Genomic DNA, 26647 nt, shown 5'->3' with positions numbered 1-26647 from the left:
CTGCTCAGTGAACAGTGGATCGGACTCCCACTCGTCAGTTCTCAATGAGAGTTCGTTCATGTGACTGAAATCTGCCTTCTGCAAAGGCAAGCTGGTTATTAGCTTGACAAGAAGAGGCACGGAGGATGCGAGATCTACTCAGAGGAAGCCTAAGTGTATAAAAGCAAGATGCAAAATCGAACAACACAGACTGAACCAGCGGCCAAGAATTATTTTCCGACCACTATGTACTGAAGGGATGAAACACAGTGCTTAACACAGCAGCAGAAGAGGAGACATACAGTTTGCAAAGCTCTCAGATGTTGTCTGCCTCCTCCTGGCTCATGTTCTCCTCCAACCTATTTCCCAGCCCCCGTGACCCATCCCAGTCCCAGCTGAGAATCACACTCTTTACTATAATTAAGGCAAAATACTAAATTTATTCAGTTGATTTGACCAGGCACGTCGGATAAAAGTGTTGTTTTCATTTGCATGATGTAAAAACTTACTTTAAGTAGGAATGCTCACATACTTTACAGTGTTAAAACTACGTACATACAGATGTGAAAGATTCATGAAGGCATTTGATAGAAAACATACACAGTATGCTATTTTCATATACAAATGCTTTAAAGAAAAGAGCCTTAATTATAAAAGTAGCATCATTAATAATTTATAAACGTTTCTATTTTTCTTAAAGGTCACAATCTCATCCTTTGGGATGTACAGAAATTATGTGGTTTAACACAGTTTTATCCACATTCAAAACATCATGTTTTAAATGTTTTAAGCATAGCATGTACAATACAAAATGTTTCCATAGGAACATAACAGAACCCGTGACTCGTGGCCTGTTGTCAGATGGCCCCCCGTTAACCAGTTGGCCATTTTTAAGACACTAGTTCAGCTTATTGCTACAATATTCAAGTTGTTCTCTTCACCCAAAATATAGATTTTAATATATATTGGAATTTACTGACAAAGGCTCAGAGGGTTATCATATAATGTACACCAATATACACACAACTGTTTTGAGTTACACGAAGTTCCCAGATTTAAGTTAGAACCCAAGAATAGTCATTTCAGGCTAATATATTATCCTTGTGATTGGCATCTTTTAAAAATTTCGAGCAAAGTGCACAGTGAATGAAATCAGTCACCAGAAGCCATCCTTCCGTGTTAGTCCCAGCATCCTGTGCGTCAGACGTACCACCTGAGAGGTGAGTCCCTTCCAGCCTGGTGGGTCCCAGGGCAGCTTCACCAACCAGAGCACGCCGGAGCCACGTGGAGTCACAACCGTGAGTCCACGGGAGCCCGGCTAAGGAATGCACGATTCCCTCGGCAGAGCCCCGGTGCAGAGTCAGCAGAACCAGCTTCCCAGAGAGAGAGAAACGCTGAGTCATAACGGAGGGCAAAGGACGCCATCAGTCAGCCGTATTCCAGGGTCGGTGGACCCCGGACGAGGTTGAAATAGCCAGCCAGGGCCCCCAGGTCTATGTAGAGAGAACGCTGTCTCTTTAGCACCTCTGACTCCTCAGTGCTTCCTGTGCATGAAGAATCTGAAAAGGGAAACATTGAAAAAAAATAAATGACCAGGGGACACGTTCAAAAATACATGTGTGTTCCTTTGGCAAAGTAAGTACTTTGAACCTCATGAAGCAGCATCAGGCTGTGGTGGTATTAAAGAGCTGGCGAGTCGAATACTGTGGGCTAGTTGATGCGATGCGACATACAGCAAAGAATTCAAAAACAGAGTGAGCAACCACAAGCAGCCTGAACTCCTGGCCTGTGTTCCCACACCCCAGGTGGCTCTCTTCCAATGCAGAAAAGTCAGACAAGAAGCGGAGAAACACAAACCAGCGTCCCAGGCGTGACGTCTGGGTTTGGTCCCACATGGATTAAGAATGCCACAATTTCATCATAAAAATAGAAACTTCTCTCCGTGTGTATTCAGTGCTCCCGGAATGCGTCCCTGACTTTCCTAAGTGGGAAAGCTTCACAGCTGGCCATGAGAGTTTAAGCAGAGGGAGACAGAAACGCCAGCTGACTTCAAACTCAGTGTTTTACTAGTGCCGTGATGCTTCCAACCAAGGGCTGGCGTGGCTTACCACGACTGCACTGACCAGAACCCCTCTCTGCCAGCAGCCAAACCGTCATGCCTGATCTGTTTTTTTTAAGGCAAATGCTCTTCTCTGTTGCAAAAAAGCAAGGCAGAGGTGATTCTCAGTGTCTGCTCTACCTCCATGTGCACCAGAAACCTGCCAGACTTTGCTGGTAAATGAGCCAGTTTTTAAAAATACACTCTTGCTAACATTCTGGCTGAAATTTCTCAAACAACTTATAGCACGCAAGGAGTCACTTCATTTTTTTTTTCCCCAAGTGTTTTTATGAGCTCCACGGGAAGCTGGATGAAGACAGAGAAGGAGGGGCAGCCAGGGCCCCGCACACAGCAGGGCGTCCGTACCCGCGATGTTCTCCGGAAGCTCCAGCTCCTTCCGGCTCAGCAGCCTTTTCCGCTCAAAGAGGGCAGAGTCCAGGCTCTGACAGCGGGGCTGGTCCTCCCTGGGGGGGTTCAGGGCCTCGTGCTTCAGGAGGGCGGCCGCCCCGGGGCGGTGGTGGGGGTTCCTCTCCAGGGCGGCCTCCATCAGCTCTCTCATGGCGGGGCTGCAGTCTTCAGAGATATCTTCCAGAGGGGGTGCTTGCTTGTGGATCTAGCGACAGACAGACAGCTCTCTCAGCATCGAGGGCAGGCAAAGAGACCCTCAGGCATTCTGGTTACAGGACCTGGCAAGTCCTTGGCTTCCCACCACATGCCCTGAAGCAAATATAGTTCCTACCTTGAACAAATTTTCCTTTCATTTCCAAAGGACACCAAGTTAAACCCATCTTTTGATTTACAGCAGTCAAAGATGGGTGTTAGGTCTGGATAAACAGGGGCGGTTTTGAATGGGAGCAGCCAAGGTCACTGTGCGGTCACGGGGAAGTACCTGCCTCGACATACTCAGTGTTCACCATGCTTCACCACGTGCCAGGCTGCCACAGGGATCTATAATCTAGTATCTTTGGGGCGGGGGGAAGTGTTCAAAGAACATCTACAAGTTCCTTGACTCAATGACCTATGCCACTCTGATGCTTCTAAGTGGTGTCCTGTATAATGGAACAGCATATTATTCCGTGCAATGCACATTTTCGTAGCTTCCCGCTGAAACAGTGATGTCTTTGTAAGACTGGACCATCCCTCAGTGTGGGAGGAACTTGCAGCTCCCTCCCCTGGGTCCCTCATTCAGCATTATCCCCCTGAGGGTGAGTGTTCCCGGAGAAAGGACAGCTCTCTCCCTCTGCCCTCGCGCCAGCTGCCCCACTCACTATGTACAGGTAGGAGGGGTAGGCGGAGCGCGGGTAGCGCTTCACCCAGGGCGGGGTGCCCGTCTGCATGTGGATGAGCGTGGCTCCCAGGCTGTAGATGTCCGCTTTGGTTGAATGACCTCTGCAGAGGATCACCTCTGGGCTCATGTAAATCTGAAAGAGAAGCAGGACACATCAGCGTGACTCCCCTCATCTGTCTGGGTACCAGTTCCCTCATCTGGTTCTGGAAGCTGGCTCATCCCCCTTCACCATATTCATCCTTTCAGAAGAGCATGTCACTGCTACGTTCCCTTAAGTGAAGAAGCACAGACCCTCGGGGAGCCAGGCAGCTCTGGCCGAGGTGCCCCTGCAGCCAAAGAACACCTTTCCCCACAGAATGAACACGTGATGGGACTGGCAGCAAAGGACCCACCTGGGACTCCCCCTCATCAAAGTTCTGCAAAGCCTGGATCAACATTTAATGCCTCTAATTCGAAAAGATACATGCACCCTGATGTCCCTCACAGCACTGTTTACAATAGCCAAGACATGGAAGCAACCTAAGTGTCCATCAACAGATGACTGGATAAACAAGTTGTGGTATATTTATACAATGGAATACTACCCAGCCATAAAAAAGAACAAAATCATGCCATTTGCAGCAACATAGATGGATGCAGAGATTATCATAAAAAGAGAAAAATAAAGTAATAAGTGAAGTAGGTCAGACAGAAAGAAAAATATCACATGATATATGGAATCTAAAAAAATGACACAAATGAACTTATTTACAAAACAGAAACAGACTCACAGGTATAGAAAACCAACTTATGGTTGGGGCAGGGTGGAAGGATAAATTGGGAGTTCAGGATTTGCAGATACTAACTACTGTGTGTAAAATAGATAAACAGCAAGGTCCCCCTGTAGAGCACAGGGAACTATATTCAATGTCTTGTAATAACCTATAATGAAAAAGACTAGGAGCAGGACTCTATGTATGTACATGTATCACTGAATCACTGTGCTGTACACCAGAAAGTAATACAACATTGTAAACTGACTCTACTTCAATTTAAAAAAATGTTTCTATTAAAACACCAATTCCTTTTATATTTAAATGGACCCTACAAATACATGTCCTCCTTTCATGTTGGTCATTAAAACACCAAACCTCTAGTTATCTGCAGTAGTAAGAGGCAGAAGTGCACAGGGCAGTAGCACCGAGTATGTGGAAAAGAACTCAAAAGTGTAATGTTGGAAAAGGGGTCCTAAGTGGTCATTTCTATGAACTGCTTCTTAGTTCCACCTACCAGGTAGCCCAGCGGGTAAATATTAAAAGTCGTGCCAGTAACACTGCCTGCGTGCTCTTTGGCTCTGTGAGCCAGCGCTGGCAAAGGGGGGTTCGTTTTAGAAAGAGTTTCTCTAAGGAGTGTTTGTTTCTAAATATAAAGCAGGAGAGAAAGAGCAAATGCTGGTGACCCCTGACCCGTCGTCATGGCCGGTGCAGACACAGTCATTACCCTCACTGTCAGTATTTGGCTTTAAGAAGTTTTCATACTGCCTGTCATTTGTGGAGAAGGAGGTGAGTGTTCCCAGAATACATTTCAGAGTAAAGAACCGGCTTACAAAAACTGGGGAAATTGCCCAGTTTCCCCTCCTAACGCGGTTCCAGTCCTTCCTATAACACACTTCCGGCTGGCTGGCTTTGGTTCCCGGCCTCATTCCTCCTCCCTCCCTCCCACCCTTCCTCTCTCTCTCTGCCTGTCTGTCTGTCTCTGTCTCAGCAAACAGGCTAAACCAAGCTCCCTGTTCTCAAACTTCCCCTACAGCAACGACAGAGTATTTGGATCTTGAGGGACTTTCTTACTAAATAAAATCACCAAGTTTGGCAGCACACGCAGTGGGTGGGACGGCAGTCAACTGAGGCCGCCCCCTCCCCCGCCCCCCCCAAGGAAGGATTAGACAGCGCGTTACTGTTGGTGTCACCAGTGGCCACTGTGCCCGTGGGCCCCGGAGGTGCTGTGTGATGGTGCATTTGGGGACGGCGGCATCCTCTCCACCTGGTAGCCTGGTGGCTAACCCCCAGGCAGATTCCCACCCCCAGCCTCTGCCCAGAGTTCTTTGGCTCACAGCTCCTACTTCCTCAAACTCCACAGCAGCCAGAGCAGCAGGGCGTGGGGTTAAGGACTGCAGGCCAGCTGACTGCAGGCATGAAACAAGCCTGGTGGGACCCCCGCTGGCTCTCTGGGAGTTGTGCACCCTCAGGTGTGGGCACTGAAGCAAAGGTCAAGGAGGTCAAGGCCTTGACCTTTCCACACATCTATTACAAAAGGCAAGACTGTGTGTGTGTGTGTGTGTGTGTGTGTGTGTGTGTGTGTGTGTGCACGTGCTGTGACTTGTTAACTTACATAAGAACTGAAAAGATTGAACCATGCTAAAAGTGATTCTAATTAGTTATTCACGTTCATTCTTTATTCTTTTTCTGTACCAGGTAATTCAAAAACAATAGATTAAAGATATGCCGGGGGAGGGGATAGAGCTCAGTGGCAGAGCACATGCTTAGCATGCACAAGGTCCTGGGTTCAGTCCCTGGTACCTCCATTAACAAACAGACAAACAAACCAAACACACACACACACACAAGATATGCCAGATAAGCCTTGTGTGTGTGTATCACATGGTTACAAGATCATGTTCATACAGTTGCTGCAGGGGACCAGTGTTTGGATTCGTGAGCCATGTTGGGGGGATCGGAAATCATTGACAGCTACGTGGTGGCCAAGTGATCAGTCAAGTTCTAATGTAAAGCGAGTCTGCAAGGTTGACTTTGACTAACTACATCTTCTTGGCTGTCTAAGTATGAGGAGGCAAAACAAGCTTGCTGAGAGCGTTCACTAGCAGCTTCACACTTCATCTCCTGAGTGCTTCACGGACAGTAAACAAAGGCAGGCTGCTTACAAGGGTTTGGAACTAGGAGCACCAAAGCTGGTTCAACACTTCATAAGCAGCAATGTACATTTGGAGGAAAGACCTCAGTGCAGACACTGCTCAGGGCTAGACACCGTGTTCCTATCTCATACTCCAGCATCCACCCTCCTTCTGCAAGAAAATCCCAGAAAGGGGATGTCTCTCTCCAGCTATTGCAAAATGTTCAATTTGATCACACTTCTGGGAAGAGAAAGGTATTTTCCATCTTTAATACCATAAATAGTTTGTTTCTCAAACTGGCTCCAGGAAAAAGGGTAGACTGTCCCATATCTGAACGTCTGACTACTGCCAAAATATGCTGAAATATTTTCCAAAAAAAACCATGTCGTAAGCATTAAGTCTTATTAAATTTTGTGCTTTGGTGAAGGGTTCTTAAGATCTGGAGACTAAAACGTTCTTTAAAAAAATAAGTCTACGGTTTTATCTTCTGAATATCACTCTGCTCAGAGACAACTCTCAACAATCCTCTCCCAAGTATTTTCCAGAATAACTTCGGTAATAACAGCAAAACCAAGGACTTCTTCTCCTGTCCAGGAGAGTCTTTCCTTTGAGAGAGTTAAGAAAAGGCTTACAGAATCTTGGTTTGAAATGCACACATTTTTTTTTTTTTGTACTGCAGCAGGGTTCAGTGCAATACATCTTCTAGCTAAACTGAAGGTTACCATTTGGTTGAACACCAGGACTGACCTGGTAATCTTGAGGTAAAGGTGCAGCCAACCGCACCCTCTCCATTTCCTGCGGGCACTTTCAACAGACAGAAGGGCCCGGGCTGGGAGGCTGGTTGAGCATCCCATAGTAATGGAGGTGGGTCAGGAAGACAACTTCTACTCCCATTTACCTTCCCAGGTAATTCCAAAGCCATGCCTACCGTAACCTACTGTGAGCTCAACTGTCGGTCCTTCATAATTCGGGTAAATTTAAAACGGTTCCTTTCCCGCAAGTAGAAAGTCCACTGTGGGCTTGTCCAGTGCTCCGTCCCTGGTACCCACGACAGCCTGAGCACACCAGATGCTCAACAGACACTACACGAATTGACTACTCATTCTAATATTGAAAGCCCATGAATGCATTTCCCTGAATCCCATTTAGAATCAGGAACATTTTGTGTTTGTTGTTTTTGCTTCACAAATGAGTTAAATGTTATAGCAAGCTCCTATCTTCAAATAAGATATATTTCTACTAAAATAAAGGAGGTTTATTATAAGACTTCCAGGATTAAAGAGAGACCAGAAATGTTGTCAGTTCTCAATAAATGTTATTAATGACCATGACAGTTCTGGCTGTAATTGAACCCAAAATATTGGTTATGCCAGAAACATATTCATTATATTAAAAAGTTACACAGAAATTAAACCTTAGACTTAAGACTCAGAAAAAAACTAGTTTCAAGTCTCTGATGTATTGGTGGCTGAGGAACTTTGGGCACTTTATATTAACCTCTTCAAGCTTATTTTCTTATTTTAAAATGGGAATGATAGTATCTGCCTGTGATAACAGTGTTTACCAATAACAAGGCTGTTGTGAAGGTTAAATAATGTAATTTATTGTAAAGCGCTAAAATATGAAAACAAATGTATGTGTGTATATGCATGACTGGGACATTGTGCTGGACACCAGAGATCAACACATCGTAACTGACTGTACTTCAATAAAAAAAATAAAGTGCTGGATTGAATATTTGGCAGAGAGAGAATGCGCGTTTAATATGTTCCATCGATAGTAATGATTTAATCCAATGGTTTTCCTTCCCTTCTTTGTCCTTTTTGCAGTAAAGCTAGAACATTTTATTTTTCCTCTTAATAAGATTTTTGCCCATTCTTGTTGACTATAATTACCTCTGTTCCTCGGAGGTCCTTAGGAAAATAGATCTCTTCAGTCATTTGAACACTGAGACCAAAATCCACCAAAACAGCTTTTGTGGACATGAAAACAATGTTGCTAGCTATAGAGAGAGAAGAATGTTCAGTCAAAAATTGTGTAGACATGCATACATAAAATGAAAATATTATTTAAAACAATGAGTTCTAAATATAGATCAAAATGCTTCCCCTACTAAAATAGGTGTATTATTGTATTCAATAAAGAAGGATGAACCTGGGTAAGAGTTTAGGTAAAAATCACTTCAGATTTGTCAAGAATTCAGCCAAGGTGGATATAAATGATTGCAGCCATTAATAATTCTCAAAATACAACAGCCAAGACATGGAAACAACCTAAGTGCCCATCAATGGACAAATGGATAAAGAAGATGAGAGATACATATATAAATTTTGTGATATGTCATATATATAGATTATGTGAGATATACATATAATGGAATATTATTTAGTCATAAAAAGGCAGGAAATCCTGCTATTTGTGAGAACACTGATGAACTTTGAGGGCATTATGCTAAGCAATGTAAGACAAATACCATATGATCTCACTTACGTGAGGAATTTTTTAAAAAACAGCAAGAACAACAAACTCATAGGAACAGAGAACAGAGTGGTTGCCAGGGGTGGTGGGGCAGGGGGCCAAAACACGGGAGTACAAACTTCCAGTAGTAAGAAAAATAAGTCCTGGGGATGTAATGTACAGCATGGTGACTCTGTTTACCAATACTGTATTGTACATCTGCAAATTGCTAAGACAGTAGATTTTAAAAGTTCTCACCACAAAAAAAAATATAAACATGTGAAGTGATAGATGCTTTAACTAACTTTATTGTGGTGATCACTTTGCAGTCTATACATGTATTAAGTCATTACATCGTACACCTTAAACTCACATGTTGTGTGTCAACTATATCTCAGTAAAGCTGGAAGAATATTTTTAAATATTTGATACATTGTTTCAAAGTCTAAGATATAAGCCTACTATTATCAAGCCACTTTCTAAAACAAAAAAGTAAAAGACCCACTTTTTGTCAGCACAAGTTGTGCGAGTCCGATTGCTCATTAGATATTAGGGGTTCGTGGTGGGTCTCTCTCAAGTATTTCTCCACAGTCTCTCACTCCTAGAATGCAGTTAGTGAAGGCTTCTTTAATGGACTGTTGACAAATTAGCATTCAGACTTAGAAAACTACTTGTTTTCCAAAAATATTGACTGTGTTTTTAAGGAAGTAACTGCTTTAAAAGCCTCATTAACAAGGGCATAAGCAGTCGTTACTGACGTGTAGCTATCATCTTTTCCACAACAATTGGAAAATCGTTCTTCCTATGACTTGGAAAGCTTTACTGACCCCACTTGACTCTACAGTGTGTTTCCAGAGCCCAAGGGAGGACAGTGGAAAGTGCTCCCAGGGTGGGGGTCGGGTTGGGATGGGGGTCCTCCCTGCCGCTGAGGACCTTCAGATTGAAGGGAGGAGCCTGTCTGCCTGCGGTCTAACTAGTTTCTTTAAGCCAAAAAGGGACCCATCCAAAGATAAACTCACGTTTAATATCATGGTGAATCACTTTCTTCGAGTGTAGAAAATCAAGTCCCTTGAGAACATGCTTTGTCACCCAGATAATTTCAAATTCTCTCATTGGTCCACAGCTCTCCAGTTTCTCCAGAACAGACCCTCCCTCGCCTGCTTCCATGAAGAGATGGACGGTTTCGCCCCACAGAACCGCGCCATACAACTCAGCGATGTTCTCGTGCCGGAAGCAAGCCTGGATTTCCACGTCAGATGGCTTAAACTGGTCTACTGGGATCTGGAACACAATAATACAAGGAAGATTCTAAACAACCACAGGATAATGAAAAAAATGTATACACAATATAGGTCAACCTGCCAACCAGAAGGCAAATACACCCCCTCGAGGACTGCATGTGTTATCAAGCTGTCCTGCCAAGTTAAGATGATGTTTACTTAGATCTGCCTTTGTGTCTGCTTCAGGTAAAATACTCAAAATAAGGAAATTAAAAACAAAATAATGAAATACTACTTCATTTAGAATATAGACATCCAACCAAAGAATGATTCATGATCAAATCAAAAGAAATAATTTCCCACGTGTAATTTCTGTGGCACCTAGATTTGAGGTCATATTTTCAGTATTCCTTGTCATGAAATAAGACATGTTTGGCCTCACAGTTCATGGTCTAACAGTGCACCTGAATAGCACTGGTCGTCTATTCTATGGAAGATTGGAAGGCATTAATAAGGAAGGAATTCAGTATAGATAGATATGGAATGTCTCCAAAATACAGTGTTAGACTGGAATAAGCAAGATGCAGAAGGCCATATGTTATGTTCCCATTTGAAAAATAATTTTCAGCATATATATAAATGTCCATAGAAATTTTCTTGAAGGACATGTAAGAACCCATGAACAGTAGTTGCCTCAAGGAAAGAGATCTCATTTTTCAGCCTGCATCCTTTTGAACCTGTGTGGGATTGTTAATCATCTTGTATGTTTCTCTTTTTTAAGGAAAAAATTCTACTTAAAAATTAAATATAAGCACTTCAAGGAAAACAAACCCACAAAGCCATTTTTCTGTAATGAAACTGAAAAATGGGCCACTTTGGTTCTAAGAGCTTTATAAAATATCTCCAGATTTTTTTAAAAACTTAGGCATATCTCCTTCCAAATGCAATCTTCAAATGACTTACTACAGTAAGTTAGTAGTAAGTACGTCCTTTTTTTCCTTTTAATAAAAGATGCTCTAGCCAGCCTTAATGGAGCAAAAAATGAGGCCAAAATATTGTTGCTCTTTCTATGATGATAACAGAGATTAAGATAATATTCAGTAATTATTTTCCATTTTGGTTTTTGTTAAATCAGAAGTGAGTTTATTTTATTGCATTAAAAAAAACTTTAAAACAGACATACATAAAAGTGGAAAACTGGTTAAGTATCAAACTCAGTGAATTTTCAACTGAACAAACCCACATAACCACCATCAAGACAGGAAACAGACTGCTACCAGCACCCCAGAAACCCCCTCCTGACCCCTGTCTGCCGCCACTCCTCACAGGCACCTGCTCACCTGACTTCCAGCAGCACCGGTTTGTTCAGCCTTTGTTTTGGGCCGTTGTAGACATGGAATCTTGCGACAGCAGATCTTATTTTCATTTTAATTATAATTAAATGCCTGGTCGTTTGGCCTAACCTCATGTAGCTGTATCTACATCAGTACAGCTGTGAATCATCTCTTTTCTGTACCGCATCCCACTGTGTAAACATACTACCTTTCAGCATCTGGAAACATTCCAGTTCGGGGCTATTACAAATACTGCTATGAACATCCTGGCACATAGCTCCCGGTGACCACGTGAGCAAGCCTGTCGGGTGTACGCCCGCAGGAGCGGGACTGCTGGTCACCGGGCGTGTGTGCGTTCCCTGTGGTAGGTCCTGCCAAACAGTCTTCCAAAGTGGGGGCAGCTCAGTAATGACTGCTCAGTGAGAAGAGACGACGTCTTTCCAGTACTTGGTCTATTTAAACTCAGCCCTTTAATCTGCAGTCCTGAGAAGCCTGGCAGCTTTCCCAGCATCTGCTTCGCCGCCTGGTCCCCTCTCCAGGGGGTGGGATTAAAGGAGCAGCAAAATTTGCTCCTGCAGGACAGCTCCCTTCCCCCTGCCACCGGGCCATGGGAGGGATGCAGTTTCCCACACTGATGCCAAATAAGCCAGTGCTTTCTTTTTAATCAAAGCAAACGAAAATCAACTGTGCACTTCAGCAGAGTTAGGGGCAGGTAGCAAACAGATCTAGAAACATAGATGCTTTTTTGGACAGAGCATCCTTAGATAAGATCCAGTCCAAGGGTAGCCAGCTGTGAGGAAAGCAAATAAACACACAAGAGCCACAATGCCCAACACGCAGGGCACGCTGTCTGGTTATGAAGTACATACCAATTTACACGCCATTCTTTTCTTCGTCTTTATGTCCTGGGCTAAGTACACTTTTCCAAAGGCCCCCCGAGGAATGAAATCGGAGCCAATGTTCCTGTACGTCAGCTTCCAAGGGATGAGCAGGACATCAGAGTCTATCTGATAACGTCCATTCCGGGGAGTGATCACCTGCAACAGAGTGAAAATGTGGGAGGGTGAGAATTTCAGCAAAGTCCTTTTTCTAAGACCCACCTTTTGGAAACTGGTTACATTAGACTGCACCCTACACGCTCTGTTGGAAACTAATGTCACTGTATGTAACCATAACAGTGTGCAGGGACTATATTTAGAGCTTCGGCATGACAGAGAAAGCATGTAACAGAGACACGTCCCTGGTCAGACCTGCTCGTATTTCTAGCTCCTGGTGAGTAATTCATTGCCAAATAGAACCTGAAAAATGATTTATCTATGGGAGCATGACTGCCATGACCAAAAGGCTGAAAATAAAGATTGCATAAATGTAAGCTGGGCACGCAAGCTGACTTGTTTCCAGTTAGAATGTGCTAACCTGTTAGTCTGCATAATTCTTACTCAGAGATGATGCATACAGAGAGAGTGTAGAAATTGACTGATGAACACGGAGGAGTCTGGAAAACAATGTGTTATGGCAGAGCTGTGAGTCGCCAGTGCTACATGAGTGAAAGAATTGTTTCTCACTTGCTTACTCATTTAATACTTATTGAGGGCATGATACATGCCAGGCACTGTGTTTGGTGCTGAGGAGGCATCTAAGGACAAGAGACAGACGACCCTTGACCTCTGAGGGTTCATGAGTCAGCAAACACTTCAAATAAGAGGTTTCAACCAGTTGAGTCGGAAATTGAGAGATATCCTGATGGCAGCATGGGCTACCAGGGTATGTGCCCTTGTCAAAACTCATCAAACTGGACAGCAGAGAGCTGTGTGCTTTACTGCATGTAATGGCTATCACAATTTTTAAGAAGTGAAAAATTGTAAGGAGAAGTAATTATAATTAAAATGAAAACAAATGAAGAAGACAGTCCATGGAAGATGTGACCCAGAGCACGTGCCTAAAAAAAAGGTGTGGAGTGTTCTTTCAAGGGCTGGACTCTGAAAAATACAGGTTTTCACCGACATGTTAATTAGCACTATTGTGACTTCACACTATGAATCCGGGAATTATGAATCTATCAAAGTGACACAAAGTTATCTCAAGAATGGAAGAAGCAGAAGAGGACTGCAGATCACGTGGGGCAGGAAGGAACACCCGATTCATCTGTGGATGCCCGGGGCTCTGCGTGCTGTCACGGCTCCGGGAAAAATCCTGGTGACCGTAAGCGTTATTCACTTGGATCCATTATTGCTAATCTTGGCTACACCCCACCTACAGACGTGCTCACGCTTAGTCAGGGAATGAAGCAGAGAACCACTCAAATACTTAGAAATGTGAAGTCACTACACTGAAAGATGAAGTATTTACGGAGCACGCCCTCCGTGCGGGACCCAAGAGGGAACACGATGAAGCAGAGGCCCCGGTCTGGCTGAGTGTGAAATATGACCTGCTTTCAAGAAGCGTGTCATCTGAGTTACGGGAGGCTGCATTTCCAGCACGCCAGGAACGTGATGCATTTAGGCTCTTCCCACATTCAGATGAGGCCCCGCTCATGGCACTCAGGGGACTCAATTTCACCTGATTCTCCAGGAATCGACTTCCATGCTTAGCTCGCCTTCGTGAAAGTTCTGCTTTTGTCCAACCCAAATCTGCTGTCACCCACTTTGACCCGGTGTCCTCTTACTCTAGCCAAGATGAGAAGTAATGATAACAGCCGTCTGCCACGGCTAATTCTGGGCCAGGCACTGCGCCGAGTATCTCATACCTTCACTCAGCTAAGTCTCACAACAGTGCTTGGGGGGTAAGGATCGTGTTTTAGCTCCATTTACAGACAAGGAAACTGGCTTCAAGTGGTGACCTAACTTTTAGGTGCAGACAGAGCCAGGATTCAAACTCAGGTCTGTCTGACCCCAAAGCCACAGTCCCTGTTCTTTGGACAAAAGGCTTTGATCTTCCAGAGGCTGTAATTAAGGCTGAGCCATGATTAAAACCCAGTTATTAGAAGCCTCCACTTACCCATCACTGAGCACACCTTGGCCGTCTCCTCTTCAGATCAAATACTGCAAGTTCCTTCGTCTGGTTTTACAGTCCCCTCCCCGTTCTGTGGACCTGCCTCTGAACACCCACAAGTTCTCCACGCCACCTCTGATGACAGTCCCTGAACGTGCAATGTGACACACAAGTGTTGGCCAGTCTGTGGTTCTGCAACGTCCCTGGATCTTCCCCGAGACCTTGACCTTCCCTATTTGGGTCTGGAAAGGCTTTTTCCCCTTCTTCTTCTTCTTTCTAGGGGCCCCACCAAATAATCTTATGGAAATGCATGCTGTTCATTCTCTCTGCTAACTCCTCAGTGTTTCAAAGCCACTGTCAAGTGCAGAGCCTGTAAGCAAGCTTTCCATCTCCTCGCCTAGATCACTGTCGCGGCAGCCCTTGAGAAAAGGCCTTAGGTGTGCCCGCAAGAATAATTCCACAAGGGACCTGCGTGACCTCAGGCTGCACTCAGGCCTGGAACCTAGAACAAAGGCCAGCCTGGCTCTGTCCTGCTCTGCTGGTCCCACAGCAAAGGGATGGCCATGTTCAAGTTCTGGGCTGTAAGAGGGCACTGGCACAAGCTCAAGGCCAGAGGCCACCACTCGGAGGAAGAGGAAGGTCACCCCACAGCGCGCGAGAACTAGCCGGAATGACTAGAAGTGTCGGTGAGAGAGGAGGGAAGACATGGGGACCGTGCAGGTCTTAGACACTGGGAGGACTGTCGTAGGAAGGAGAGTGACAACCACCACTGCAACGCCTCACATCCTTTCAACACTCACTCTGTGTCACCAGGTCACGTGTGTTCATTATCTGTTCCACACAGCAACTATATAGAGCAAATGTGGTCATCTTACCTATTGTTACCCATTTTACAGATGAGTAAACTGAGGCATAGAGGGCTGTCATAGCCCAATGTCACACAACTAGTCCATTTCAGAGCTGAGATACCTTCAAGGGCCTACAATCTTCACCACAACTCATCAGATATACACATTTTTTATCACCAAAAAGCAGGACCAGGATTAAGGCATGTCGGAGATGGATTTTAGTGCTGTCTAAGGAAGGACTTTCCTACGATCAGCACGGGCCCGATGTGACATTAAATGCCCTAGTACATGATGAACGCTTCATCACCAACATTGAAGCACAGACCAAAATGCTCCAGCAATTATTGGCGATGATGAATGGGGTGATTCAAGCACCAGACAGAGGCTTTGACTCAAGTACATGTTTAAGTTTTTTTTTTTTTGAGACCTGGGCTCCATGACTAACCCTTGCATCTATGAGCGAGCTCTCTGGAGCTCCTCCACTTCCCAAGTGATCAGCAAAGAGCTGAGTGTTCAGAGCCCGTGTTAGGCTGTGCACCCCCAGATGAGGGCACGTGTGGGTCTGGATTATAAGTAACCTGTGGCACTTGCACACAAAGCGACCCTGAGGGTGGGCCTCTTCAAGTGTCCTCCCAGACCCTGCAGGATACTGCTGGAAGCTTTGCAAATTTTATTTTAAAGAGAATAGCATTCACGTGCACCCCCACGCAGACCACCCTTTAAGATGCCTGTGCTGCAGGATTTTCTTGTCGTCCTGGTCCTCCACCCCATCTAATCAACTCCATGGGCGTCGTGGTTGTTGGTTGCCTGGAACACACCAGGCATCTGTGCCTCCCATTCTCTCCATCTGGAACATTCTCTGCTGTCTGTCCTCCTCATCTGACTGGCTCCAACTCAGTAACTTGCACATCATTTCCTCTTGGAAGACTCAGACATTCTCCCTTCCTCCTACCCATGCTCATAGTTATGTGAAGCATCCCGTCTGACCGTTTCCATAGCGATCAGGGTGTAGCTCACTGGGAAGTACCACACTGGACTATAATTGCCTGTTTACTTGCCTCCTGATTCTGCAGGCCAAAAACTACCAGGGAACATAGACTGTTCCACACTGAATCTCTAGCACCTGGAGCAGTCCTCCTACCCTGCAGGTGTCCGAGCTCTGACTAGCACATGAGTGGATGAGTACTGGAAGGAAAGCATTTGGTCCCTAGGCAGATACACTTTTGGGCCAACTTTACCTTGGAACCAATCTGTTTGGTAGATAATTAGCTGTCATCTTGTAAAACAGAGAAACAGAGACCAGCGAGGCCACAAGAGAAAAGTTTTCATAGAGTCTTAGGGGAAGGACCACGGGAAGAGGAAGGTCTTGGCTGTGGGATAGTTCCAAGGAGAGCACAGTGTGAGGATGAAGGAAGCTGGAAGCGAACATCACTGCCTCCAACATCTTGTCTCAGACTTGCTGTGATGTGGGATGGCAAGTCGCTCCTATGCTGTTATTTATAAATCACAGAGCTGTGACAGGTTACTAGCTGTCACCAGCATGTATCCAGCCCTTAAGGGCAGTGACAGGAAAGCCAACCACGGCCCCCAGAACTCTCATCCACGGAATGATTTACCCAATGAGGCATGGGCCACATTCCTATGCAATTCTCCCTTCTCTTGTTATTCCATTCCATTTTAAGACCTCTTGTGTTGTTTTATGTTCTTGATCATTTTTTAAACTGAAAAGCTTTCTGAAAGTTTTAAAGATCCCTGCTTTTATGATACGTCCAGTGTTAAATTTTCTCCGGAGTGTGCACTGGTTCATTTCTGGAGTGCAGGCCCCATGGCAGGGACTGGCAATATTTCACTCTTACCCTTGGCTGATAAAATTTTTGCCTCTTTCAGTGTCTTTATTTCTGTCTTTTGCTGCATCAGCCTTTTTTTTCTTCCCACACCAAAACCTTCAGGAAGCTATGCTTTGTACTCTTTATAATTTTCCTGCATTCCCTTCCAATCATCCCCAACCCCGTGGCCCATCTCTCATCAGTCTGATGAACTAGATGAAATAAATTCTATGTATTTACAAGCAAAAATAACGTGTTTACTCTGCAGAGTTTCCTTTTAAAACACCCATTTTAACAAATGTGAAAAAATGAGCAAGAGAGAGAAATACATAAACATTTGGTGTCTGATCGTGGACACCTATGCCACTTTGAACCAGAGTTCTCCAGGTATGTTTCAGCTAAGAGAATCAGGTATCGCTCCTAATTCAAACTGTCACTTCCTATGTATCAAAAGAAGTACTCTTCTCAAGGTGAAGTCAACTATCAAACACAGTTTGGTGTACCCAGACCAAGGCAAGCCATACAGTTATGCAAAATGTAATTTTTATTTTGCAAAATGTAATTTTTCCATCTTGCTGCAAATTGAGCAATAGCTCAACACAGCTGGCTTCTAACAAAACAATTCACTACAAAGCTGACCTAAATTGCTGCGTTGTTTTTAACTGAACGAATGTGGTGCACAAAAAAAACAAAGTAATTAAGTACTTTGTTCAGACTCTTTAGTTGTCCAGTCCTGACCTCCACACGAGCCATCTTGCCATTTAGACCAAAGGAGAGGGAGGCACTTTCATCAATATGCAGATTTTGCAAGTTACCACCTACTCCTTTGTGAATTGTTTTATTTGAAAAATTAGATCACCTGTAGCCAGCACCTGTGTTCACCTTTGACACACTAAGAGACGGACGGAATCCTGGGCACACCTAAAAACATCACCTGATCTTCTACTGTGGCAACTGAGTGTTGTCACAATATTTTGGATGATTTGCATACTTGGGATAACTAAACAAACATATCATTTGTCATTCACACTTTGCCAATTAAAGAGAGTGAATCTGTGGATAACTATCTACTGCCCACAAACTACATTTCTGTAAGAACCGAATTTAGCCAACAGTAATATTGTGACATTTCAAGATGTGACAAGAGAGGAGCAAAAAAATTCAGCCTTCAAAAATAGTAATTAAATAGCAATATATATATATTTTTTGGGTCTGTCTCCTAAAGCAAAGGAAATAAAAGCAAAAATAAACTAGTGGGACCTAATTAAACTTCAAAGATTTTGCACAGCAAAGGAAACCACTGACAAAACAAAACACCAGCTAGGAGAAAATATGTGCAAGTGATATGGCCAATAAAGGGTTAATGTCCAAACTATATAAACAGCTCGACATCAAAAAACAAGCAGCCCAACTAAAAAGTGAGCAGAAGACCTGAACAGACATTTTTCCAAAGATGACATGCAGATAGCACATAGGCATGAAAAGATGCTCGAGGTGACATCAGAAAGAACACAGATAACAAGCTTTGGCGAGGATGTGGAGAAAAGGGAGCCCTCATACACTGTCGGTGGGAATGTAAATTGGTACAGCCACTGTGGAAAACAGTACAGATGTTTCTCAAAAAACTAAAAACACAACTACCATAAAACCCAGCAGTTCCACTCCTGGGTGTATATCTGAAAAAACAAAACAAAACAAAACACTAATTCCAAAAGATATATGCAACCAGTGTTCATAGCAGCACTATTTTACAATAGCCAAGACATGGAAGCAACCTCGGTGTCCATCAACAGATGACTGGCTAAAGAAGATGTGCTGTATATAGATATATATACACAATGCATTACTACTCAGCCATAGAAAAGAAGAAAATTTTGCCGTCTGCAGCAACATGGATGGACTTGGGAGGTTATTAATCCTAAGTGAAGTAAGTCAGACAGAGAAAGATAAATACTATATGATACCATTTTTTTGTGGAATCTAAAAATAAACTAGTGAGGATAACCAAAAGCAGACTCACAGATACAAAGAACAAACCAGTGGTCCCCAGTGAGAAGGGGGGAGGGGCAATATCGGGGTAGAGGATTAAGAGGTGCAAACTGTTATGTATAAATAAGCTAAAAGGATGTACTGTACAACACAGAGAATGGAGCCAATATTTTATAACCATAAATGGAGTATAACCTTTAAAAATTGTGACTCGCTACACTGTACACCTGTAACTTATATAAAATTGTACAGCAACTATACTTCAATAAAATATACATATATTAATTAAAAATGGAGTCTTTATTCCTTTCTCAAATGGAGCCTCAATAAGCCTTTCCCTTCTGCCTAACTGACAAATGAGCTCCTGAATGAATCATTAAATTAAAACTCATTCTTCTTCACTGCCTATTTGTAGAACTACTCCTAAAATACAGAAAAGATTCTTTAAATGGAACTTTTAAAGAAGACTTTTTTTTTGCATCTTGAACATGGAAGTGATTCTTATAGATACTACATTTTAATAAAACATACCTGGCAGCCAGTCTAAACCAAGTTCAGACCTCACTCCACATTAAATGAAAGTTGCAGCAGTCAGCTGAATGCACAGCACTCAACTGATCAGGGAAAAAAACATACCATATTTAATAAAATTCCCGATTCTTGTGGTCGGTGTCCATATAGACGCTTTGCGGTGTTGGATATGTGGTTCGCAAAAGCAAGCAAATCCTCCACGGTTCCATATCTGACCGACGACAACCACGGCACCTCCTGGCCACTGAGCAGCAGAGACTCGGACCGCTCCTCGTTCTGATTACTGTCCTGACACATGGTCATCAGGCTGGGTTCGTAAACCGCTGGCTCTTCGCTCGCGTAAATATTTTCCATAATGTCTATTACATCAGACACGTTCAAATGCTTCATTAATAGGTCGATTTCATCGTTATTGTCACTTCCGGTGCTCATGTACTCCATCACTCTCGGGCTCTCCAGAGAGTCTGCAAAAGAGAAGACAACAACTTGGTTTACTATATTCCTACTGCATTTGAAATCAACAGGAAACTGACAGAAGAACGGGGAGAAGGCTGCTTGCATGCCTTGTTTATAAAATAAGGGCTCTGTGTCAACAGTGTGTGTGAAGTCAAGTGAAGAAGGGGACCTCAGATGACCTTCAATCCACCGCTCATGTGACAGAGGGGAAACCTGAGGTCCAGAGATCTCACTTGTCACTCACTCATGGAGCTGGTGGCATTAGTTAGAGCCACTGAAAACAAACTTTCACCAGACATAAGCATGAACTAGAGCAGTGCAGGAATTTGACGAGCTGAGGCTCCTGGCCCTTGACAGCTTCCAACCCTGCAGCTCTGCCAAGGGGACAATCCTTCCTGCACGATTTCTGTGGCTTTCATGCCTTGAGTGATTTAAAAAAAAAAAAAAGAAGAAAGAAAGAAAGAAACTACAATATCAAATTCAGTGAGCTAACTTTGCAAATAAAATTCGGGCCCTGAAGCCAGAAGCTTGTGAAATGGATTTTGATTTAAGCAAATATAATGATGGTAATAAGTCAAGTTTCAGGAATAATTCTTATGCAAGTAAGTTAAACAGCTTATTTAGAAGGGAGACAGATCTCAAATCCTCTTTCTGCCAAAGATGGTATGAGAAAGGAGAAGGTTCATTTAACCTGTCAATCAGTGCTCCCTCCTGAAACCAGGGTTCTTTAATAGTACATCTCAAAGGCCCAAGAAGATTAATTTAATGTCTAGCTCGGTGATTCTCTAGAGGCCAAGGAAGCCCAGTCTATCATAAGCAAGGAGTGGGCAAGGCCAAGTAAACTCTGATTAGCCAGAACTGTATTTCAGCTCTTATCTACAAATCAGGAACCACACTTGGGGTTACTCAAGATTTTGGAACAACTCCATTCCACAGGATTAAAGATAAAAGGACTTATGAGATCTAAGAGAATTTAAAGGTGCATGTGTCTGCTTAAACTACTGTGCTCCTGAAAGCACAGCCTCTCTCTGCAAGACATTTCAGGTTCCTCAAAGCACAAGCCTTCAAGGCATTCAGCACGCAGCGCTCAAAGCCACAGGAGCACAAGCACAAAGCTCTGGGAAATATTCCATCTTGGGACCACCTGCCTCCAGGACCAGTCAGAGGCCCTTTGGTGAATTTCATTTGGGAAAAGAACCAGGCAATTTAGTGTCATTATAAAGTTACTGGATGATCTGATGTACAAAATTGTGTCTGTGGAAAGCAGTCTAACATCCTATAGTCTGACTCACTGCTGGCGATCAAATCTCAACTCCTCCCTCCTTTACTGTCTGCACCATCTTGGGCACGTCCTTTAACTTCAGGGCACCTGAGCATCCCCCATCTGAAAAATGGAAGTGGTAACAGCATGTCCTTCACAGGTGGTTGTGAGGATTAAAGGAGTTCACGAGCATAAGATGCTTGGTGCAGTGTCTGGCACACGGTAAATAAACTGTGTCATTTGAGGTTGCTAATCCGTGCACCAAAGAGAGGTGTGCAGTCAGATTCCTGGCTTTGCAGAGACTGCTTCAGGCCTCCTTTCTTATCTGCAAATGGGATGTGACTACCTATTCCCCTGCTTCTTCACCGCAAGGTTTTAAAGACTATCTAAAATAAGACGTGAAGAAAAAAAGGCAGAAACTTATGAAGTGCTTTGATGGCTGTTATCAGCATGGTTACATCTACAGAGTGAAGGAAGCTCCGTCTCTGACGCCTTGCACGTCTCTGAGGAAGACTCTGATTCAGGCTCTTGGAGTCTGTTGAGTTATGAAAGGAATTTCTTAGGTCAGTGGAGGAACATTCGACTTGGGTTTCATGGGGTCATTTAGTTGCAGTTTCTACTTGGAGAATTTGCTGAGAAAAAAAAAAAAGGAATTAAAACAAAAGCAGCCCAATTTGGAACCCCATTGGATGAAAAGTTCCAAGGCCCCTGGGTTTAATCAAATGGTTAATCAGAGAGAAAGTAAAGTTTCTGGTGGTAACATGTCTATAGAAAGAGAGGGAAAGGTCCATACAGTTTACAGGTCAGAGAAGAAAGGCAGGTTTTGGTTTTTACATGCAGCAAAAAGTCTGGAGCATTTACATGTAAAACCTAAGAGGTGAAATACATACATCTCTCATCTGGCACTGGGGGAGGGAAGGAGGGAAGGAGGGAAGGGAGGAAGGGCAAGGAGGTGGAGGGGTGTGTGACACCAGAACTGTCTTCAGTGCCACTAATTCCTTAGCAGTGCCAGCCTCAGCTCACTCAAATCTGCCTGCTCCCAAGATGACCCTGACGATCGGTCCACCCGCTAAATGCCCCCCCCCACACACACACACACAAAAAGTCTCAGCACTTTCAGGCCTTAACTAAGCAGACAGGAGGCTAGTTTCCGAGTTAATTCAAGATCAGGAGCCATCCAGAAAGAGTATGAATGGTGAAGGTATCTGTATTCTACTTTAGCAAAAAGGTTCCTTCCCCACACGGTTTACAGTAAGAATTTGCACTAAATCCCTGCTTGTTATCAATTTTAGAGATGGACAAATGGGCAGATACAGTTAAAATGATCTGCTCTGAATTATTTCTGAAATAGTCAACAAAATCAAGAGAAAATACTACTAAATATGAATGTCATACTCTCGGCCACTTCCATCCACATAAACAAAAGTTGAGTGTTTCCTGGTAAATGTGAATGAAAATGGTCAAGATTACTGGCATAAACTTCCACCTAACAAAGGATGATTTTACCTCGTGCCACTTCCCATTTAAAAGATTTTTTTTTCTGCCAAAATTGTACATTGCCCCTGAAGGCACATCTTCTGTAAGGGTTTTTTTTTTCCCCTCAATAATATTTTTGTTCTCCCAAAGCCCTAGAATGACACCATTCTAGCTGTATTAGAGGGACAGCCACTCTGCTTCAAAACCTCTAGATGCCTCAACTATCCGATTTTCCTCATAGGACATCTGCAGAAATACTGCACACAAACCTCAATCCATCAGATTTGGGGGCGTTTGCTGATTCAGGTTACGTTCTACTCGGCAAATACTGAAGACTCAGGCCACAGACACGGAAAGCAACTACCTCAGTGCTTCTTTCCCTGTTTTTATCCGGAGCAGTCCTTTATTCTGGGCCAGAACATGTCTTTTCCAAAACTGAAACAGACAGTGCGATGTTTCACCAAAAGACAGCTAGCGGTCTTCCCTGGTCATGTCTGGGACAATCTGTACTCTGCTTCCTTCTCAGCGCGGTTCCCCACCTAGAACTAGAACTCCGGAGTCCCGATACCGTATTGCCACCGGGAAACATCTGCGAAATAACTTTTCCCCCTTAATATTCTTTCTTAGGCCGAAAGCCCAGCGTTCGTGTTCGGCTCTATTATTAGTCACAGAATAGAGTCCAGGAGCAAGCATGAAATTAAGTTTCAGCTCTTCGAAAGCTCTCAGCCCCGCCAACCCCCACCCCCACTCCGGTGCCTCACGGCGAGGGGAGCCTTAAAGGGCTTGCAAATTAAAAAGCACCCATCCACCGTAAGGGCGAGCGGCAGCGGGGCCCCAGCCTCCGGGGTGCACTCACCAGGTCTGGCCAGGGAGAGTGCAGCCATGCGGGTGGCGCGCGCGGCGGGAGGCACGGTGACAGCGGGTGGCTGCCTCCCCGCGCACTGCCGGGACCCGCGCCGCTCGCGCGCTAGGGATCCAGGAAGGAGGAGGAAGGGGGAGGAGTCGCGAGGCGCGCCCGGTGAGACCCTTGCGCAAGGTGCTTTCCAGCCTTGCCAGCTGCAGCGGCGACCTGCGCGTAGGACCGCAGCGCGGCAGCGGGAGGCGGGCAAGCTCCCACCTTCCCGGAGCCCTGGACTCCACTCCGATGCCGGGGCTTCCCGGATTCCCGGGTGGGAACCGCCGGGGCACCCAGCAGGGCTGCGATCGTAACGACACCCCCAAGCCCCCGACTATGCATTACCTGCGGCCTCCTCGCGCCCCGGCTGGCCGAGCGCTCCAGCCGCTGTCCCCCGACGGCTCGCCGCGCAGCTGGCGGGAGGCCCCCGGGAGCCGGGCGCGCTGGGGCCCCGAGGTCCGGCGGCGGCAGAAACGGGAGCCAGGGTGACCGGCCTCAGAGCGTGGTGCGTCGTCCGGGCCCGAGCAGCAGACTGAGCCCCGCGCCGCCCGCGCGCCCGGGCCGCCCTCGTCGGCCCCTGACTCACGGCGTCTGAGCCGGCCGAGGGGCGGCGCAGCGGACTCCAGCCGCCGCCTCCCCGCCTTTTCCATTTCCCCTTTTTCTTCGTAAACAGAAAGAGCCCGCCGGGTTGCGGGGCAGCCCGAGCCCCCGCGCTGGGAAATTCCGTCCTCCCCCCTCTTGCCCTCGGGGCGCCGGGGGGAGCTGGAGGCGGGACCGGGGAGGAGCGCGCGCCGCGCGCTGGATGGACCTCGCCACGCCTCCCCTCCCCGGGGCCGGGACCGCGGCGTGGCCCCGGCCGGCCGCCTGGGAAAACACCTACGAGTTTTCCCTCCGATGGTAGAGGGCGCCCCGATGCGCAGTTGGAAAGGGCGACCGTCCCTCCGCACCCCTTACTCGCCCCCGAAGGAAGATCGTATTTCCTAACGTGCTGGCGCCCACGGCGCTCCTCGGGTGTCCCCGGCACTTTCCCGCGTCCCCATCCCCCCACGCCAGAGGAGTGGGGGGGGGTGCTGGGCGTGGGGGCGGGGGAACAGAGGAGCCCAGCGCTGCAAGGAGGCGCAGGGAGCTTCCCAGAACCGCGGCCCGCCCCGCTCAGATTTCACTTCTGGTCACGCACACAGAGTTCGGTGATCTGTGCTCCGCACGCACCAACTCCAGTTTACGTGCTTGGGACGGGCGGCGTCTGGGTGGGCGGAGGGCGAGCACTTGGACCGGGGCCGGGGTACTTAGACAGCGAAACCTGGTTTCGCTCTTTACAGCTTTTATTGGAACTGGTTATTTTGCGGCACCGCCCAATTACGCAGTGTATCTGCACTGATCTCCTCCTAATCCCAGTCTGAGAGTCTCTGTCTTGCTTGGGAAGAAAATCGAAGTTCGTCTAGAGTGTTCTTCCTTCTCGAGTGGAAAGCGTTTACTCTCGGTGAAGCCAGAAGAAAGTTCGAGGGAAATAGCGCCTTTCTCCACGAAATCCGCTCTGCGGGATATTCCCAATACCTCCTGAGTTACAGTGCACTTTCCCCACCTCTTCCCCAACCCCGTATCCCCGCCAGCATTTCCTGAGACAGCCCGGAGAAGGAGAGGTCCTGGGTGTCCCCGGCACTTTACCGCGTCCCCATCCCCCCACGCCAGAGGAGTAGGGAGGCGGGGCTGGGCGTGGGGGCGGGGGAACAGAGGCGCCCAGCGCTGCAAGGAGGCGCAGGGAGCTTCCCAGAACCACCGCCCGCCCCGCTCAGATTTCACTTCAGGTCCTGTAAGGCAGACCCAAATTATTTGAAACACTAGAGTGCTTCGGCATGAATGACCGGGGACGCGTACCAGGTCCAGGCGGTCCCAGGCCTGCACCACCCGCCTGGTCCAGGGGGACTGGGCTTTATTCTGGCCTTAGAGGAGGGAGTGCGGCTTGGACCAACCCTGCCGCCCTGTCTCGCCCAGCCTGGGAGAAGCCTGGCTGTCTTGGACGCGGACTCCGCTGAATTTGGCCTGGGTTCAAGGGCAGATTAACCGGGTCTCTAAGCTGAAACTGAAATATCAAGTCCCTTAGCCTTTTCTCTGGGAACCAGATTGGCCGGGTTGTTGCCTCTAATTGTAAGCTGAGTGACAACGTTTCTGTTGTCTTTGAACAATAAAGGATGGTCTTTATAAGCATTTTAAAAATAGAAACATGGAAACACTCCTGCCCCACCCCCTTGATGAGCTCATTAAAACCACACCTAGTCTTCTGGGAACTAAATTTTAGCCTTACTTCCTACATAGAGGTCTTCCAAATATAGCTGCGTTTTAGGGAGCTGGGGAAATGGCTGCTGCAGCAGGGTGCTCTCTGGCTATTAATTGCTTGTGCAAGAGCGGATTTCACCTGGTGGGGTAAATTAGAGGAGGTTTTACTCAAACACGTTTTTAAAGTCTAGCAAAAACTCGATCTGGTGACCCGGATTACTGGATAGAGAGAGGATAACTGGAAAGAAATAAAAAGTTTGCAAAGTTTTCATTTCTCTTGGTCAAAACTTGGTTACACAGGCTTGCAAAAGCAATCCCTGTCTTTCAGGAGAGTGCTAGAAAAGTGAGAATTTAAACTTGCAAGGGGAAGCCACCAGAGGGTGATGTGATTCAGGAAGTCTCGCTCTCTCTCTTGTTTTTTTTTGTACGGGAGGAAGGTAATGAGGTTTATTTATTTACTTTTTTTTATTATTATTTTTAAGCAGAGGTACTGGAATTTGAGCCCAGGACCTCCTCCATGCTAGGCATGGGTTTTACCACTGAGTTATACCCCCACTCGGGAGACCATTATTAAAGTACATTACAAAGCAGATTTTGAAGCTGTTTGCAGCCAACAAAAGGCACTTTAAAACTGAGTTGCAACGTTGCAGTTTCCTTGAAGAGGCTTTCTCCACTTGCAAATTGGGACAATGATAGATTTGTCACCTGTAGTTTGGAAATCAGAACTCCTTGGCTTACAGAAACCAATTAACAACGGAAGGTTACCCGCTCAGTGCATCAGCCTGTGTAACCCTAACTGGCTCTGGGTTAATAAATATAATACAGGACACTGCTTTC

At 45.7% G+C, this 26647-nt stretch overlaps 1 protein-coding gene across 2 annotated transcripts; it reads right to left on the bottom strand.

Moving 5' to 3' along the window:
* Positions 1 to 399: 399 nt before the first annotated feature.
* On the bottom strand, positions 400 to 24583 carry MAP3K8 (mitogen-activated protein kinase kinase kinase 8). Of its 2 annotated transcripts, none has more exons than XM_072954994.1 (8): positions 23882 to 24583; positions 19554 to 19912; positions 12133 to 12300; positions 9729 to 9990; positions 8148 to 8254; positions 3346 to 3498; positions 2444 to 2690; positions 400 to 1538 (listed from the first exon to the last, which is right to left on the bottom strand). In XM_072954994.1, the coding sequence occupies exons 2-8, from the start codon at positions 19887 to 19889 to the stop codon at positions 1408 to 1410; spliced, it is 1404 nt and encodes a 467-aa protein (XP_072811095.1). In that variant the 5' UTR covers positions 19890 to 19912; positions 23882 to 24583; the 3' UTR covers positions 400 to 1407. The 2 variants fall into 2 exon arrangements, with proteins under 2 accessions (XP_072811095.1, XP_015104754.2); XM_015249268.3 differs by lacking the exon at positions 23882 to 24583 and adding an exon at positions 23498 to 23862.
* Positions 24584 to 26647: the final 2064 nt, after the last annotated feature.

This window comes from Vicugna pacos, chromosome 35 (genome assembly GCF_048564905.1).
Source record: "Vicugna pacos chromosome 35, VicPac4, whole genome shotgun sequence".
Lineage (NCBI taxonomy): Eukaryota > Metazoa > Chordata > Mammalia > Artiodactyla > Camelidae > Vicugna > Vicugna pacos.
Note: the sequence above shows the minus strand (reverse complement) of the source record. Positions and strands in the feature narration are given on the sequence as shown.